Raw genomic sequence first — 19,542 nt, 5'->3', positions numbered from 1 at the left:
AGCCCTGTTGTGAATACTTGCAATCTATTTTTTCAGACACAATAGAACAAGGTCATCATTAAGTTATATTTTATTGAAAATGTTTAATAGTAACCTCTGGAAGTACTCTTTCCTCAGAACCATGCCTGGCAAAGAAAAAAAAAATAAAAACTTTTGGTTTCACTTTACATTTAACCTTGTTAAGTGCTTTATTCATCAAAATTAGTGTAGGTGAAAAGTAAGTCCACCCTCTCACTACTGATTTTATTATTTTCCCTCTGATTGTCTCAGCATACATTTTTATGAGCATACATTTCATTAAGTGCTGAGAGTGTTTCTATAGATGACCAACTTAATAATATGAGTTATGTAGCAAAAGATGGTAAGCATAGCTATCATTGCCTCATGGCATTTTAGAGTTGGAAGAAGTTCTGAAGTTCACCTTGTCCAACTTTTCACTTAATGCAGAATTTCTTTTTATTACATCTATTGCAGGGGAAAAAAACGCATAGCCTCTGCTTGAATATATGTGGAGTAAGGAGTTGAGAGCTTCCTAAAGCCAATCATCCCATTTCTTAATATCTTTTATACTTAGAAAGGTCTTCCTTATGATCTACTTTCTTGAGTTATAATTACTAGTGCTATTCCTGCCCTCTAGAGACTAAATACCTGTAATTCTGCTCCCATCTGATGACCATTTAAATATGTCATCATATTTAAAACAGGGCAAGATTGATATGCCCTCTTTTCCTGCCACCTTAACATTTATCTTTACCACAAGAAACACCTCAAGTTTCTTAAGTGTGATGTTAGTTTCTGGACGTCCTTACTCTCCTCTAGAGCTATAGCAGCTTATAAATCATTTAAGTGTGCATTTTACATCAGCTTGTCATCGTTTTATTTAAATTTGGGAAAAGTAGAGAGGATAGATATTTATTTTTACTGAAATGTTAAATTGTACACTTAAAATGAATGAGATTGGGATATGAGTACACGAGGGCTAGATTTTGCCACTCTTTAGTTAGTGTGCATAGTCCAAAAGAGCTTAGTTATGTAGTACCGGGGCTTAAATTGAGTTAGAGTTGCAATCAAATTCTTTTCTAAAATATTTAAAACATCCCAATATCAGTTAAACATTAAGAAAACATTACTTAAACATTTTTGCCCTCATTGTTAGTTATAACTCAGCCTTATTCAGTTAAGAGTCAAGAACTGTGGATTGAGGTTTTCTTGTGATTTTGCCTAGAGGTAGAAACCATGCTGACACTTTCTTATACATTTTTCTGAAACTAAATGAAAAGCTAAAAAAACTGAAATTTCCACCTCCCTTCAGTACCTTGGCTGAAAATTTAGGTCATTTGGGACAGCGTATGAATTATTTTAGGGTACCATTTAAAATGGTATTTCTGCTGTATGTTGAACTTGCCTAACCTAGACACCAGAGTCTGAGTCCAGAAATCCTGTTTCATTGCATCTGTGCTGGTTGACTGATGTTGCAGGGGATGTGAATTTAGAGTTTAGGCCCCAGTAATCATCATCTGAGTAAGCACAATGGAAAATTGCTTTAAAGAGTCATGTAACAAAAGGTGTAACCAACTTCTGATTTTCAATGCTTGAATTCTCTTGAATGTCGTTTTATTCTTTCCTGAAATACAGGATGAGGCATGACACTACCCAATCACAGTCTCATTGTTGGGTACTTTCTATGTAACATACGCTTTGTTTTTGTTTTTCTCAAAAGGCGTTTAAACAGAAATCACCTTCAGCTGTTTCCTGAGTTGCTGTTTCTTGGGACTTCGAAGCTATACAGACTGTAAGTAGACAGAAATAGTTATTGTTGCTTTGGGTAGTGCCTCGCGTTTTATTAAATGTATTTTGGATCTGTTTCCTTGTGCTTTCCTGGAATCTATTCACCTATTCACCCGTAGATTAATGGATTAAAAGTTTGCCTTTCTTTCTTTTCTTCTTTTCTCTCTCTTTTTTTCTTTTTTTTTTTTTTTGGAAATTTATGATTTGTTTTCCATTGGTTCCAGTTCTTTTATTTGGTTAGCATTTACTGATTCGTGTATATGTTATTGTAATTGTATTATTCTTTTTTGGTCCTGATGGGGAGATTTACCTAACTTCTTTATGGAAACTTTTGATTAAGTTCTGAAGGGAAAGATTGCCACTGCACTTCCTCTTCAGAGGAAGTTGGCAGTGTTTTCTTGTAAAGTTGGGGTTTTTAATGTCAGCTTTCTTGATATTGTTTCTGTATTCACATAGTGTTTATTAGTCTGGAAATATTATTATAAGGTATTTAAAGAGGACTGTAAACTTCCTCTTAAATGTTCCTTTTAAAGCCAGAATTCCAAACTGTGCAACATGAACGACTGTAAGGGTTTCATATCAAATACGTCATTGACTGTTAACAGAAGTACTTCTTTCGAAGGAGCGTAATGTGAGTTTTAGGCAGAATCGGTTTTTCTTCTCTGGAATGCTTGTTCACTGACCTAATGTGCATAGTGAAAATATACTTTTGAAGGCTTTTAAAATTAGATTTTCAGCCATATGAATGATTTTGTGCAGATGGGAGATAAGCTACAAAGTGTTGGAAAAATAAATAACAATGATTATTGATGTTTGTGGATGTTGTGAAAAATCGTTGGGATATGTAGAATAAATTGCTCAGCCTGGCTCCCATCTGGATGGTGGGGAAAGTCCCATATGGTCATGCTTGTGGGGTAAGTGAAGAGATTGCTTTTTCTGAACTTGACTGTAGCTGTAGCCACAGCTTCGTGGTAGCCTACTAGTTCAATATTGTTATGAATTCCAGAAGTAGGAAGGCCCTCTTCCCACAGCCCTCCCCCAACATTGTATCTCAGTTAGGATCTGTATTAGGTCCTCCTGACACCTTAGCTGACTATATAGAGAATTTTCCCAGCAGGCGAAGGTGGGGCCAGCTACATACCAGGTCTTCTCTCTCGAGTCTGACTTTCCTGATTCTGTTCCTCTAAGGATAGCCAAAGTCACCTAGCAGTATTTCTCCTCTGCGTTGTGTTCCCTGCTGGTTAATTGGCCCAATTTAAGTAAATTTAAAAGAATCAAATAAAGAAACCTTGAGACCGCCTTTTTAACAAGAATTCTCTAAGGACTATTTTTACCAAGGAAACTAGATGTAGGCTGTTATGAAAATTATATGTATGAATATAAATTGATACTTGTATTTAATTATTTGTGCTTAGTTTGCAAGAAGGGCTACAGAGGTGGTTTTAATAGATTCTACTTTCTGCTTTAACTTTTTTTTGATTGAGGGGATTTTGAAGAATTGATTTCAAAGCTAGTATACATTGGGTGCTATTAAATTCCTACTTTGCTAACAATGTGCATATAAAAACAACCCACGTTGTCTAGAAAATTGTCTGTTTCCTATGTAGCTGTGAAAATATAATTTAAATGGAGTGACTGTTATAGCTAGAATTAAAATTATTAAGCTGAAGAGAGGAAAATATAGGAAGTAACTTTAATACTGTCTCTGAGAAACTAGAATGTTTGATTTTTAGTCTGGAAGTACTTGGATTAATTTTCTTAGAGGGATTCAGGTGGTATAATCTAGTACAGAATCACTTATCAGCAAATTATATTCTGTTTAATATTTTGCCCCCTTTGACAATGTCATATAATGGACCAAGCGATTTTCCCTTATGTTTTGTTATGATTTTATAACCTTATGAAGCTGCTGTATGAAAGAAGATGACTCGGAATCCTTATATGAGTTAAAGAAACAGAACCCATAAAACTATAAGGCAACATTTTCTAGTTAATTAAAAGCATGTTAACAAGTGGGGCGATAGGCAGGTAGAAAACGTGTTCAGAGTCATATTGTGCCTGTTTCGCTCAAAGAATTTCCCTAGGGAGTAATGGAAGATAAAATTTTGTTTCTGATGTGGGACTAGTTGCAAGAGGGACTTGAAGGCTTTGATTTCCTGAAGTTAGAGCTTGATGGCTTAATGTTCAGTACTGATTGTGACTTGACACCTGACATAGACACTGGATACACATGGAAACATAGAGGTGTAATTTTTTCTGCTTCAGGAAAAAGGAATCTTCTTTTGAGTTGAGGCACTGTTCTCTCACCTGAATTAGACCTAGTGGATTGTTAGCAATGATCTTTCTCTTAAAAGGAAAGTCGTAAGCTACATGTAACCAGTTTTTTATGATAGTGATCACTGATTGATTAAACAACCACCATTAAGAGTATTTAATAAATAAAGGAACAAAAGCTTGTGAAGCTAACTGCCTGTCTAGTTTAATTTCCAAGAGGAAGAATGTAAGTTCAAGTATTCTTCATATGATACAGGTGCCTAGTAGCTAACCAGAAACAACTGTTCTGACAGATGGAAAAATACGCACAAATCTACATACAAAAATGTCCTTTAAAATGTTCATTTAAAAATGAACTTTTTTTTCACAAGAAGGATAAGTGACCAAACAAAAGATACAGAATTTTGGACAAACAACAGGACAATATGTTGTGACAGGGAAAAGTCCACTGGTAGTTGTATTTACATATCAAATGATCTACAGTTGCCCTACTGTATAACTCAGTAGAACCATACACATCTAGAATTCATGAAAGAAACAAATTTAGATTTATTTTCTCTTTATAAATTGATGCATAATGCTAATGCGTACCTCTAGTTCTTTTCCTAACGTATTTTATCTTTTACCCTTACTTAATACTATTGTTTCCTGAAACATAATCAATGAAAAAGTTTACTTGTTTTACTATATAGTTCATACACTGATGTTTGACTTTTATCATTGTTTGCTTAGATTAAATCTAAGCAAACTGGACATTATACAGATTTTCTTTGTGCCTCTGTAATGAATAATCGCCATTTGACTCTTGGCTGAAAATGAGATGCCAGGTGAAGAAGCACACATGCTTAAAAAAAAAAAAAACTCTAAATGCAGTATAAAAGAAAAAGAGGGTACACTGTATATGAATTATGATTCGACACGGTTGGTTGCTGCTAGCGGCCAAATATGCTTTTCCTTTGCTGTCTGCTCCAATTTCTCTTTGGACGGGTTGAGAGAGCACTCCATGTTCAGGTCAAGATGTTTGCTCAGAAATAGTAGTACAGTTGCAGCTGTGTTTGTTGGAGCAGGAGACTAGTTTAAAGAGCATTACCATTTATCCAGTCCATTAACAGAACTCTGTAAAATAATACCAACTCTGCATAAACTACAGGACAGTGTAATAAAATTACAAGCGCTTGTTGACAGATGGAAAGTGTAAGTAAAGAAAAAAGAAAAGTAAAGGGCCATAGGTTGGAGGTTAAAAGATACAGCACATAGTTTTCTTAGATTATGTAGATACTCTGTCCTCCCCCTTTTGCTCCTCCTCCAAAACTGAGGTTGCACTTTTATTATCAGTTTAAGAGTGGAGAACATGATTTTCAGAAAAATTAGGAGCTGGTTAACGGGCAGAAATTTCAGTGACTTTTGAAATGGTCAATTATGATTGAAATTTATGAGTAGCTTATACAGATGTTCCTGAAAAACATAACCTTAAAGGTGACTTACCAGCTAGAGTTTGCAGCTACTCATCTGGACTCATTAGAGAGGAATTTCATTGCTAGTACTGTGGTTAAGCATTCCGTTATAAATATTTGTTTTGTGGGTTTCAGTTTATTTCTTTGAGTATTACATATTTACCCAGACTTCTAACATAAGCTTAAGTAGCCAAACCATGGTGCAGAAACTCATTTTTCACTTGTATCTACTGAAACAAAACAAAACTAACAAACAAAAACAAATACATAGGTCCCAGTGGTTCATTTTTTTTACTTCTTTAAATAAAAACTCTTTATTTCTGGTTAACAAGTGGTGTTTCCCTAGAGACCTTTGGAGCCACTAAATTATCTAACATTATAAGTAGTATTTTTTTTTTTTTTTTTTTTTTTGTGGTACATGGGCCTCTCACTGTTGTGGCCTCTCCCGTTGCGGAGCACAGGCTCCGGACGCGCAGGCTCAGCGGCCATGGCTCACGGGCCCGGCCGCTCAGCGGCATGTGGGATCTTCCCAGACCAGGGCTTGAACCCGTGTCCCCTGCATCGGCAGGCGGACTCTCAACCACTGCGCCACCAGGGAAGCCCATAAGTAGTATTTTTAAAGCCAAGGACTCTTTTTATGGCCTAGTGACTCCTTACCTGAGACAAATAAATTTTGAGCGCTTAATTCATTTGGTCAGGTCACAATTCCTTTGCTGTCGGATAGGATCTCAGATTCTCCAGATACTCTTTGATAATAATTATTGGGAATCTTTAAGAGGAAAACTTAATTTCTATTAAGGTAAAAATTGATTTGTGAAACATAACAAATATACAGTGAAGCTGCCCTTATTTCCCTTTCTTGTAGAAGGAGCCTTAGCTTTTGATTTTGGTTTTTAATAGTTACAAGGGTAACACATGCTTATATTAAAAAGGTTTAGGGGGACTTCCCTGGTAGTCCAGTGGTTAAGCCTCTGTGCTTCCACTGCAGGGGACTCAGGTTCGATCCCTGGTTGGGGAACTAAGATCCCACATGCCTCGTGGCCAAGAAAAAAAATAAAAGGTTTAGACAATTCAGAAAAAGAGAAAAGTAAGTGGGGATAGAAATTATTCATGATCTCACTATTCAGATATAACCACTAGTATACTTGACAATTATTAGTAGATTAGTTTTCTTTTTCTTTTAAGTATGCTATAAATGCTGGTATACATGCATTACAAAAACATTTTTTTTAGTATCCCCAGGGTTTAGTATAAGGCTTGACCTTTAGAAAGCTCTCAGTGTTTCATGTATTGAATTAAATCTCCGTTGGGCTCAGGGTTTGTAACTTGAATGAGCAAATAGTAACACTGGGAAGGTAGTATGAATAATGGGGAACCAAATTAAATTTAAAGGGTACCTTGGCTAATTAAATGTTTGTCCCCTTAGGTTTTCTAAACATTGAAGGGTATCGGTAGACACTGAAAAATCAAAATGACCCATTTTCCACCTAAGCAAAATATACCTTAATACTGCACTTATATAAAACTAACCCCCCTCCCCCAGTTCTCTGATGCCAATTAAGTCTCAGGATTCTTGGATTCAAGGATAAAAGCAGAAGAGAGCCGTGGTGCCTGTGTCAGAATTCCTCTTGAATTAATTTCTGCCAGCTCTGATTAAAGTGTGGGATCCTTAGAGGTGTCAGGTGTGTAGTTTCCTGCTTCATTTTACTCTTGGCCTGTTTGGCCCCTGCCACAGTAAATCTGACAGTGGTAGTGCAGGAATTGCAGGTTATAGTTGCCAAGGTTACTGTGGTCCCGCCACATCGACATCATTAATCATCCAGGGAGCTGCCATGATAGCTGCCGCTGATCTCTGTTGCCAAGACTGCCAGAGAGCTTCAGGTGCAGAGAATAAAAGTTGTCCAGAGGTGGTGTGTCTGTGTCATCATTTGATGCAAGGATACACTATTTGTATTTTTAATACTGATACCTTGCTAAGGGGAACAGATTGACTCTTTATCTTTGAAAACAAAGACTTCATATGAGAGATAACACTTAGGAAGGTGTTAACTGTCAGTGATTAAAACCTCAAGTCCCTTATTATTTATTAAGTAACTTATTAATTACTTATTATTACTGGGCCCAAGGGACTCTGATCTTGCCACTTAAAAAACAGATATAGGAGGAGTATTTCACTGAAAGAGATTACTGTTATATAACCGAAGGTTTGTTTTTAAATAGGTAGACAAAACACTTCATAGACTGATATCTGGACACACCTCAGAGTAGCCATTACCACTTGCCATGAGAAAAAAATAGACAGCCATTGAATAGGACTTTTGTTTATAAATCAACGTGCAATCGTATGATTTAGAAATTATAAAAGCAGTGAAGATTAAGACTGTATTTGAGATTTTTGCCAGGCCTCCTGTGGGTAGTTTTTACTTTAAAGGCAACACTAATAAAAGACTTGTTACTGGAGAACATCAGAAATTGGCAAGTTTCTACTATTGCCAAGCCACCAACTAGACTTTTTGAGTGTGAAATCCACAGCATAGTTCCTGGCAGAGGAAAGTCAAGTGCAGGAAGGTCTTTCCCACTCAAGTGTACTAGTTTAAATAGTTGCTTTCCCAAGTGTAAATGTTTCTGTTTCTACCAGCATATACTCATAGTTAGCCAACTTGAATTTGGTGAATCCTGTGATAGGTGCAGGGGAGAAAAACTGGCATGGTGTGTGGCCCTCTGTAATATGGGGCATTTGTGGACCTCAATCATTGCTAACATCTGACCTGTAATATGTAAATTAAAGCCTACAATGTTCATGAAGACTGTGTTTTTTTTGAAAGATGAATTTAAGTATATGGTTCTCATATCAAAAAGATATTATTCAATACACACCATCAGGGAATATTTTAAAATTTGACTATAAATCATAAAATTGCCACTGCCATCTCAAGATTATAATTTGGTGACTGAAGTTTATATAAATATGAATTCTAGGAACAAGTGTCCATAGTGTGTTAGTTCTAATGAACTAATTTTAATGTGTTTACATTATGTTTTAAGACACTGAAATCAATTTATTTTATGAGAGGTTGCATAAAATACTAGTGCTTAAATGCCTACTCAGATATTAGTAGCTTTGCTATCTTTGTCAATCAATGGACACCTCTGGAGATAAGGTTCCTTCTCTGTAAAATGGGGATGATATTTACCTCCTGGTAATATTTCAAGTCACAAGATAAATTCTGTATTCAAAAGAACATTGTAAACTTTCCAGTATGATAGAGATGATGCTTGTAGGATTATCATCCTCTCATTGCAAAATAGGATGAAATAATAATCACACAGATGTCCTTGCAAGTTGGCCACAGTCAGCAAATCTCCAAGTTCTCTTTCACGTCTCTCTTACATTTATTCTCAGTGTAATAACACATACATAAGCATAACCACATTAATTTTTTAACACTGCAAATTAGCATAAGATGTGCATTTGCATCATTCCAATGCTCCTTACTTGGCAACACAAGTTACATTAAGGCCAGAATGTTTTTAATGAGATCTCTTACCCACTCCCAGTTGATGATTCATACAATTTTAAAACTCTTATATAAAATGAATCAAGTATAGAAAAAGAGGCTGTGATTCAGGAACTATTTATGTTGGTCCACATATTAAATTGTCATTTTAATGATGTGTTGTCTTGAATAACAAAATGAAGGAAAAATACGAATTAGTTAGAAAATGCTGAGTAAACTCCTTAAGGTATAGGTAAACTATATTGAAAGTTATTCAGGAGATTTATGTTGCATTGCTAAAAAACATTTTTATTACTAAGATTTCAGTTTTAAAAACAATATAAAAGAATTAGTCCATTGAACTTGTAATATACAAATATGATTTGGTCTGTGGAACATCCTGCCACCTTTACATAAGCTGCATATGTGATTTTCAGTGCATTTTTAGACTAAACATTTTGTCAAAATGCAGTTCAAATTGCAAACTGTTTAACACTTTGGATTTAAACAATGATTGATAATGAAATAGCTTTGAGACTGAAGTTATTTTTGTTTTGTCTGTTTTTATCATAACTCCAATACTTTTTATATGTACATAAGCTTTGCAGTCAGATGAATGTGTATGTGTCCTCTTCATTACCTGTTACCCACAACCAAGTTATTTGCTATCAAGGAATTATTTATAGAGGGTTAACCTTAAAACATTTGATAAAGTGTGATATAAGAAACTTAGTGCAAGAGTTTAAGAAAGCCTAAACTCTAGAGAAGGAAGCAATGAAGAGTAAAAAGTCCAGTCTTTGGCAATACCCATGATCTAGGGTACAACATGGCTGTGTGAAATGTTATTAAGAGAACATCTGTGCCTCTTGAAACGTCCCCCAAATGAATGTGAACAGCTAAGTATGGCAACTTGATTTAAGCATTTTTAGAAAAAAATGTAAAGAAAAGAGAAATAAATAAGTCTGGAAACAGAATGGAAAAAGATAGCTTTGCCCCCTCATGATAGGTTTCTTCTACTAGTGAAAGATTAAAGCTTGAAGTATGTGAATAGCTGAGAATAGCACAGAGAAAGGTTGATTGCTTCCCCTCCAACAGTTCCAACTGATTGAAAAAAAGCCTAAAGTTTTGTTTGTTCTATGTCTTAAACCATCAGAATTCTCTTTTAGGACCAGAGGAATGCTCTGGAGGAAAAGAATCCAAGGATAAAAAGTCATTGCAAGCCAACAATTGTTCCTAATCCTCACAAAATGCTGGAGAAATTAAATTTATTCTTTATTGCTCAAAGTGTTACCTAGGTCACTGGGCGATGGGAAAATTGCACTGGAAGTAGAGTAGGCGCAAGCTTTGTTTTGTGTCTAGATGCTTAACCTTAGACACGACAAGGCATCTTAGAGTGTGGTGGGAACTTGGTTCAGAGCATTAACACCAAGACTTTTATTACCCAGGATTTATAATAGGCTGTGCTGTCAGAAGATGAAAATGTTGTGTTTACATTGCAGTGTTAAATGATCATTTAATTAACACCTAAGGAAAAAAAAAGTTGTGAAATTCTTAGCAGCTTTTATTGTTGGTTTCCTGGGAGGTTTTAATATCCGAGTTTCATTGAGAATTCTTTTTGCTAGTAGAGACACAAAAGGCATTATACACTTTTTAAGGAAGACAAACAGTTTAACCTTGACCCTTTTTTTCTAAAATATTAATTTAAATTTCATTTTAAATCTGGTGTGCTTATTTAAAAGGTTTCTAGATTCGTATCTTAAAAATATGTCTTAATTAAACACTTTATTTCTATGTAAACATCTGACATTAAATATTATTTAATTCACATTCTAAACTTTCTGCTGTAAAACATTTGAAATTACCAATTAATTTACCTTAGGTGTAATATATTTACAGTATGAACTATATGAATTTTACATCTTTTAAACCACCACTATAGTTACATTGTGTTAAGAATGAGGGTCAAAATAGGTAAACATTGTCAAATGATTCTACGGGGGGGGTGGGGGGTGGAGGTACATTGTTATTATATTATCATCATCAGTTTGTAATTAGAAATCATTATTCTCATATGATGCAGGAAGTTTATACATAGACAATAGGAAGAATGATGCCATTAACATGGAAATTCAGATTTACTTCATTAATTGCTAAAAGATTTGATGCTGTCAAATGCCTTCACTTATTCCTGATCTTTTATAAAAACAATTCCCTAAGATAGAGTGGTCTTGAGACAAATTGATAATATTTGGAAAATATAACATATACTGCCAAGGGCAGCCATACACTCAGTAACACTGTCTTTTTCTGAAAGAATTATTTAAAAAATTATAAATGTTACTCTTCTCATTTTATCTAGGTATGCAACTTCATATTTGAATATATGAAATATTAAAAAATACTTGTTAAGCTACTTGCTGTTAAAGTAAAATCTTTTTTTATTTATTTTTATTTTTTTTTATTTATTTTTTTTTTTTGCTGTACGCGGGCCTCTCACTGCTGTGGCCTCTCCCGTTGCGGAGCACAGGCTCCGGACACACAGGCCCCGCGGCCATGGCTCGCGGGCCCAGCCGCTCCGCGGCATGTGGGATCCTCCGGGATCGGGGCACAAACCCGTGTCCCCTGCATCGGCAGGCGGACTCTCAACCACTGCGCCACCAGGGAGGCCCTAAAATCTTTTTTTAATTTTTCCAGAAATGATTATATCGTTATAGTGTAGTTTTTGTAAGTACACTATTTTTATTCATATTGCAACTAAACGTGTTTATTCCCCTTTTTTTTTTTAAGTTTAAATTCAAATGCCTCAGGATAAAACCTGCTTTCTGTATTATTCATGGTAAAAGAGTGCAAGGAGGATTGAATGTTATTAAAATCTCTTAATAGAACACTACCAAATGTAAAATAGAGAGCTAGTGGGAAGCAGCCGCATAGCACAGGGAGATCAGCTCCGTGCTTTGTGACCACCTAGAGGGGTGGGATAGGGAGGGTGGGCGGGAGACTCAAGAGGGAGGAGATATGGGGACATATGTATATGTATAACTGATTCACTTTCTGATACAGCAGAAACTAACACACAATTATAAAGCAATTATACTCCAATAAAGATGTTAAAAAAAAATCTCTTGCCCTGCTTTGAACCAAGAATTATATTCTCATTCACAAAATACTACTCAGCATTACATAGCCACTTTGTACAATGTTATATGGTCTCCTTACTTCTATCAAGTTTCAGCATTTCTCTAAAACTTTTCTCTTTTTTTCTTAACCCACATTGATTTTTTTTTCTTCCCAAAGCTGTTTCTCCATCCAGAGTCTAGTAACAAAACCCCAAGTAAGAATATTGCTTTAAATGTTATCTCCTTTACATACGTACCCACCTTTTGACTGAAGTAGTTATAAGACACAAAATGCTCAAAATTTAAAAGGTATGAAAGAGAAAGAGAGAGGGGAGTGATGATATCTGGTTACTTAACATACTGGATAACTAGTATATTCTAAACGATGTAGTTCTTTATACCAATTGAAATTCCAAGCCAACTAGGTGCTGTGTGCAGATGTGTGTGTGTGTGTGTACACACGCACGTGCACGTGTGTGTGTATAGTTGGAGATGGGGATACTGAGAGCTAAGGAAACATAAATATTTTGTGAATGTTCAAAAATGTTTGAAGAGAAAATAAGTAGGGAAATTATAGTAAATTTCATTTAACAAATAAATTTGTTGCTTTTACACTAAGAAAGCAACGATATGCTCTTATAATGAGAAAAAGTCAGTGTTAAAATTTTATACATTAATTATTTGGAATTTCTAAGTAGAAACCAAGGAGAAAGATTTCAGGATTTATTTTAGATAAAGTCTCCAGGTTTGCCTCTTAAAAATAGTAATAACTATTCTAAATACAAACAATTACACTGTAACAAATATGTTTGATAGTTATTCTATTGAAACCACTGCTTATAAGAGATTGGGAGATATAATATCTAGAAATACTCTAGTCCACTCTGCGGGGATTAGGTAGTTAAAATTAACTTCTCTTTTGCGTAAAACTCTTTCGCCTGACTTTCAATCCCCACGACAATCTAGTTCTGCTTTAGACTTTAACTTTCTCATGGCTGTCACAGCATATATGCTATGTTCCAGGCAAGCACATTTTCCTGTTACTGATTGGAAATTCCCAGCACATTTCTGGACTCTTTCCTTGCTTCCAGTGTGGAGTAGCCTAGTCTGCCATCCTCATGTAAGCCTCACCTCCTCTATCAAACCCTTCTCAACTGCTTTCGTTATCTCCAAATGATCATTAATTATAATGTAGTGGTTCTGAGTACAGACTGTTGACTCAGACTGCCAAAATTTGAATCACTTAATGGGTAAACTTGGGAATGTCACTCAATTTCCTGCCTTGTGCCCCGGTTTTCCTTCTTGTAAAATGAGGATGATAGTTAGAACTTACCTCATGGAGGTGTTGTGTAGAATAAATTATTCACTAAATGAACAAAGCTTAGTATGATGCTTGACAATAGTAAGGGCTAAGTATTTTTTGTTTTTTATTATATAGGCTACCATTATTATTATCTGTCTCATACAATGTGCTGTTAGGTATTATTTTCTATTCATAACATGTGTTAACTTTGCCAAGACTCCTGTCTTACATTGTCTTTGTTTTACATACAGCATCTAGCCTAGTGCAGGCTGATTAATAAATACTTTCCAACTGAATGCTTGATGGAATTTTGCCTGAAAAAGACACTAACAATAGTTTGAATTCGGAATGAAATATATGTCATGTGGATCAGAAGTCAAAAGACATAGTAGTTGTATTCCTAACTCTGCTGGTCACTAGCTACAGATGCTAAGTAAAGGTACTTGATTTGAGGACCAGTTTCTTGGCTTATAAAAGTATTTGGTAGTTCAGATAAGAGAGGGACAAGAATTCAGCATAAGACCTGCTGGTCTTTAGGGAATGTGCAAACATAACTGAGGGAAGAAGAGGAAATAAAAATATATCAAAGATTTGCTCTAGGTCTTTTTCAAAAATGTATAGGGAACTCTTCACGGGACTTGCAAGAACTATAATGGTGGAATTATTCATGCTAATAAACTAGGAATAAGATGACGAGATTGTGGATGAGTGATTTTGAGATTGTTCTCTTTCCTATTAGCAATTTAAAAAATAAAAGCGGTTTCTGTATGAGATAAATATAACCTGCTTACATTTTGCATGGCTTTGATATTAAATGTAAATTGTTTGAAGACTTAGGTTAAAAAACAAACAATTGAAGGAGATTTGGGAGATTCGATGGTTATGAAGTATTAAGTGGTTATCCTGATACTTGATAATCCCTCAATATGAGATAAGTGGTGTGTAATTGAAGTAATTTCAATAATCACCTGCTTCTCAAACATCGCTAATGGTAGCATGAAGAAATGAGTTAAAAATCAAACAAGGCATATCAAGGGAGAATAATGGTTGACGCAGGTATTTATGTTCATACTTGTGTTATCTTTTGATTTTAACAGGTTTGTGAGCAGGGACCTTCATTTTCTGTAATTCACCCTACTAAATGGACTGTGCACCCTGGACAATTAATTTTCCTGACTTTTTGAGGATAATAGAATGTATAGAACCCAAATACTCTGAAGGCAACTGAAATCTGGAGTCTGTTTCTAAAAGACAGGCTCGCTCTCAGAGTTGGTGTGGTTTTCTTTCCCTCTCTTTAAGGAGAATGAATTCCGCACATAATGAATCGTTTCAGGAAAAGTTGTTAATCAGGTACTCCAAGTGACCACCCTGGATTCTTCTTTTATTACAGAGGAACTGATGGAATGAGAAGCCAACATAGTTACATTTGATAAAAAAAGGAAATACCTTTTTTCCTCTCCCCACCCACCATGTAATCCTCTGGAATTTAGTTGACGCGGGAAATTAGTGCAGCGTGGGAAGCGCGGGAAATTACTGCAGCGCGAGAAATTACTGCAGCAAATATCCTGTTTGGAAAAGCTAAATTGGACGAACAAGAGTAACACTTGTAGCTACAGTAATTACATTAAAAATCACAAAGTGTATTACTCAGAGTATTTCAGGGAAAGAGTTTTCACCTGAGGGGGTCTGGAAATTATTTTTCTTTTATTCTTGTTAATCTTATAGCAAAGAATTACACAATGGGCAGTACCACTGTTATCAACATTATTTTTTGTTCTGTTCTGAGTTATCAGATATCATTCTGTTGTCTAAGATGGGATACTACATCAAAATCAGATGAAGAACTTGACCTCAATATGACAGAGGGGCAAAAAAGAATCATACTTCTAAAGGAATGTTATTAAAATGGACAAATGTTATTCTTTAACTCTTTCCCATTCAAAAACCATATGCTAATTTAAAGAGAGAAGAATGATATAAATCAACAATAATACAGTCCAGATATTGCTTTATTTTCTAAATTAAGTGACCAAGTTGAATAACACTATTAAAGTATAGGTAAACACGTTTTGCTAGAGGTTTAACTATTTCCAAATAAATGTTATATTCACATCATCAGTGTCATGTTTACTTACAAGGTGTACTTACTTTCATTGTATTTTTATAAGATGATTCAGAATTAGATTTTTTTTTAGGTATAGGTCTTCTCCCCAGTTCTCAAGCATATGTTATTTTAGTGCCTTGTAATTGTTGCTTATGCTGATTATTTTATATGTATTATATTTCAAAGCAGTGATTCCTAAAATGTGCTCTCCAATGATCCAAGAGCAAAGTGTTCTGTGGTCAGATGTTTTGGGAAATAATGAAAGTCATATCCCCTGTGGTGACTGCAGTGGACACTTGTGTGTTAATCTCCAAGGCATCTTGCAATGAAGAAATCTGTTTAACTTAAAAAATTTGTTTCTCAAAGTTATTTGACTATACAGGCCCCCCTTTTCCCTACTTCCCCCACTAATACCAGTTAATCCAAATAGCAAGAGCAGCCTTTAGCTGTTCCAAAAAAATAACTACTTTTCATTAATTCTCATTGAGAGTTTTTAAAAATAAAAACTTTTAGTCATGGATTGTTGAAATTTAATATTATTTTTCTTGTACCAACATGGTCAGGTAAACAACTCTTTACAGTGCATTGGTCTAATAAATCTGTTCTTTTCAGCCCACCTTTGAAAGTAAACTTGGCATTCGTTTTTTAACTCAAGGGACGGAGAAACTTAGATCCTTGGGTAAGAATTTTGATATCTTAGCACTGGTATTTGCTTATGTGTGTGTGTCATATATAAAACCATTTGTTATATGTATACACACACGCACACACGTATAAGCAGATACCAGTGCTAAGGTATTGAAATTCTTATGCAAAGATCTAAATTTCTCTATCACACACAGTGCCACTGAACTCTGTTTTAATGACTGAGAACATTTTATCACTTAACTCTTTCTCTTTTCCCTGATTTTGTCATTGTAACACCTGAAGCCTGCTGTGCACAGCATTCTTTAGCAACACAGGGAAGTCTTCATCCTCTCAGCTGGGTGTGAAGCTGCAGGAGTCTTTCTCACTCCCCAGAGTGTTGAAGCTAAAAGTATTTTATATACAATTTGTAGTTGGTTAACGGACTTTGAAATCAACATAGAGTTTCATATGTTCAGTATTTTCGACCAAAACCCATGTCTCCAAGGACTAAAGGACAAAATAATTTAGATTAGATTAGGTTAAAGACAGGAAAGAAAGAAAAAAGAAAAAAAAATAATAGTGCCGAAATCTCCTAAGACAGTTTTATACCTCATAGGTACCTCTCAACAGGGTACTTATACTGGTCATTACGGAAAATTGTTGTCCTTTCTGTTAGTTCACCTAGCATGTTGCTTGAATGCCAATTCTTATTTATATTAAATAGGGAAAAGATATCAAAGAAAACACCAGGTTATGGCTAAAACATAACTACTTCAGAGCCTGATGAAATGGGTTTAATCAAAATAATCACTTCAAATTATTCAGCATTTACAAACACATTCTTCGGATTTTATTACAAGCATAAAAATAATCCATTGTGTCATAGTTTGGGTTCCTTCTGTGTGAGGGAACCAAGTACCCCAACCCTGTCTTCCCACTTCCCTGTTTTTCTTTTATGCTCCATCGCCGTCTATCATATTGTGTGTTTTACTTATCTGGTTGTCTTTCCCTCCTAATTAAAACGCAAGTTTCATGAAGGCAGAACATAGTAGTAGGTGCGCAAGAAATAACAGTTGAATGAATGAATACAGGTTTTGCAACAGACTGCCAGGATTCAAAGCCTAGCTTCCAAGCTTCCTAACTGTGTGACTTGGAGCACGTTACTTAACCTCTCCGCCTCAGCATCCTCTTCCTTAGGTGGAAATAATTAGAGCATCAATGTCACCAAGTCATTGAGAGGATTAAAATATGTAACCTATCTGCCAGAGTTTAATTGATGTTAAATATTTTTCACAAAAACAACTCTTGAATGGGTTAAGGGCAAATAACCAAACATTTACCATTACCTATTAAAATTATTTGTTATTGCTTTTTGATTTTTGACTGAGTCTGTCCTTCCCCCCACCCCACTCTGTACTAGAATGGGAAGCCTAACTGTTCAGAGACACATCACTAGCTGCTTGCTCTTTCCTTCTTTTTTCTCATCTGTTTCATGAGCTCTCCATTTTCATGGCGTTCTCTACCTTCACAGTCCTGCTTCTGGAATGTTGAACGTCCCGCCTGGCTTTGCTACTAACCAGGCACTGCTTTACTTCCTGTCTACAGAGACTGCTGCCATTTAGAGGGTGCCACCACCCGCCTGGGGAGAGGGGTCCTTCCTTTGTGTGGCTGTGCAATACCAAACAGTAGATACCTGCCAATATGCAGGTGTTTTTACTGACTTCTTAACATGATTAATCCATACACCTCTAGCCTAGGGAGGTAAAGATATTTGACTAAGTCTAGTATATTATAGAAATCGTTTAATTTTTATATTATGCTTATTAGTTTGTTAACAAAATCCCCTCTGTAGGTTGTACACCCCTCCAGGGTTTAGGCACTTTCATCTCTATCACCATAGAGCAGTTTTCACAGATAGTGGACATGCAAATATTTGTAAGCTGAAATAAAATTGCAGACAGTACAAGGATCCACAGTCATCTTGCATGCCAAATGAGCTACCAAAAGCATCTGAAGTTTTAACTTGTTAGTATCTTTGCATTTGTTCTCCCGTGATAGTGTTTAAATTTAAAAAGAGTAGCAATTAGTAAACTTGTTCAATCAGCATATCTTATGTCAATGTAACATATGCACTTAAACGTAGGTGGCTTTTTGTACCAATTTCCTTACTGTGATATTGAGTGTCTAGAAAAGGCTATTCTACAGCATCTTTGATAGCATTTATAAATTCTTTCCTAATATTTTACACATTTGTGTGTGTGTGTATGTGTGTGATTTTGTGTAATTTGCAAATAAAGCAATAGTGCTGCCGTATTAACTACAAAATTGAAATTGCTAAAATAATAGGAAGCAATTGAGGCGGCTAGTTTCATCTCATCATTTTGTATCCTTGCTTGGGTTGCTAAGGCACAGCTCACACATTTAGTGTGCTTCCACAATTCTTTGCCATTCTAGAGCATGTACTTCTGACATTTTGATTAGGCTTTTGTGTTTGGTCACTGTATTAGATCGAGCAATTTATTCCTTTCCACTTAAATTGTCTTCCTTGTACAAGGGATGGAGAGGAATTCACAGCGCCTGCACATAAAAGGCCATTATCTTATCTTAGCAAATCCAGCCCTATAGAGACAGTGCATCATGACAGCTCAGCTGGGAAGCTGGGAAGGGAAGTGTGTCAAGGAGGGTGAGATACTGAGTGTGAGTCATTGATGAAGCCTATGACTGGGGTGGTGGTGAGTCCATCAGCAGCAGCAAAGGTTAGCATCCCTCTGCCCATCTTGCCCGGATAGACCGTTTAGCAGACAGACTGAAGTTTGCACCCAGGGAGTGTGCTCTGCCTATAGTCTTGATTTAGTTGTAGCTTGTACAAACAACTCAGGAGACCATATTACACTGTTATTCTTCTTGCCCCAAATCAAAGCACCTTTTTTTCTTTTCTTTTTTTCATGGGATAAACACACTGATATTTCATGTGTATGGCCAGAGGCAGGCTGTAGAACAAGTCTGTAGAAACTTTGGTGCTTTACTCTAATACAGCCTTCATTCCACAAAGAAATATTTTCAGATTGAAGGAAGTGGTGGTGATGAGGCTGGAAATGTTGAGGTCAGCTGTGTCACTCTTATGGATTCAGCACATGACCCAGGAGCTCTTCTCAGAGGTTTATTCGTATTAATAGTTACTCACTGGATCTTCAGCAATATGAAGGGGATCCAAATTACAGATGGGAAAACTGAGACCCAAAGAGATCATGTAATTTGCCCAAGTGGCAGGCTGGCATTTGATTACAGTGCAGTGCTCATTAACACATGTTTTGACTGGACGGGGGTCAAGAGTTTCCTTTAATTAGGTAAAAATGCTACAAAAGCCATGATCCTTATA

At 35.8% G+C, this 19,542-nt stretch overlaps 1 protein-coding gene across 2 annotated transcripts in view; it reads left to right on the top strand.

The window, feature by feature from the left end:
* Nucleotides 1-19,542, top strand: part of SLIT2 (slit guidance ligand 2) — a 405,484-nt gene that overhangs the window by 15,204 nt on the left and 370,738 nt on the right. For both annotated transcript variants that reach the window (XM_060103633.1, XM_060103629.1), the window contains exon 4: nt 1,721-1,792. In XM_060103633.1, the coding sequence (XP_059959616.1) occupies nt 1,721-1,792 (72 nt within the window). The remainder of the gene's footprint in view (nt 1-1,720; nt 1,793-19,542) is intronic.

The sequence above is a fragment of the Mesoplodon densirostris genome, chromosome 1 (genome assembly GCF_025265405.1).
Source record: "Mesoplodon densirostris isolate mMesDen1 chromosome 1, mMesDen1 primary haplotype, whole genome shotgun sequence".
Lineage (NCBI taxonomy): Eukaryota > Metazoa > Chordata > Mammalia > Artiodactyla > Ziphiidae > Mesoplodon > Mesoplodon densirostris.
This window is presented reverse-complemented; position numbering and strand designations above follow the sequence as displayed.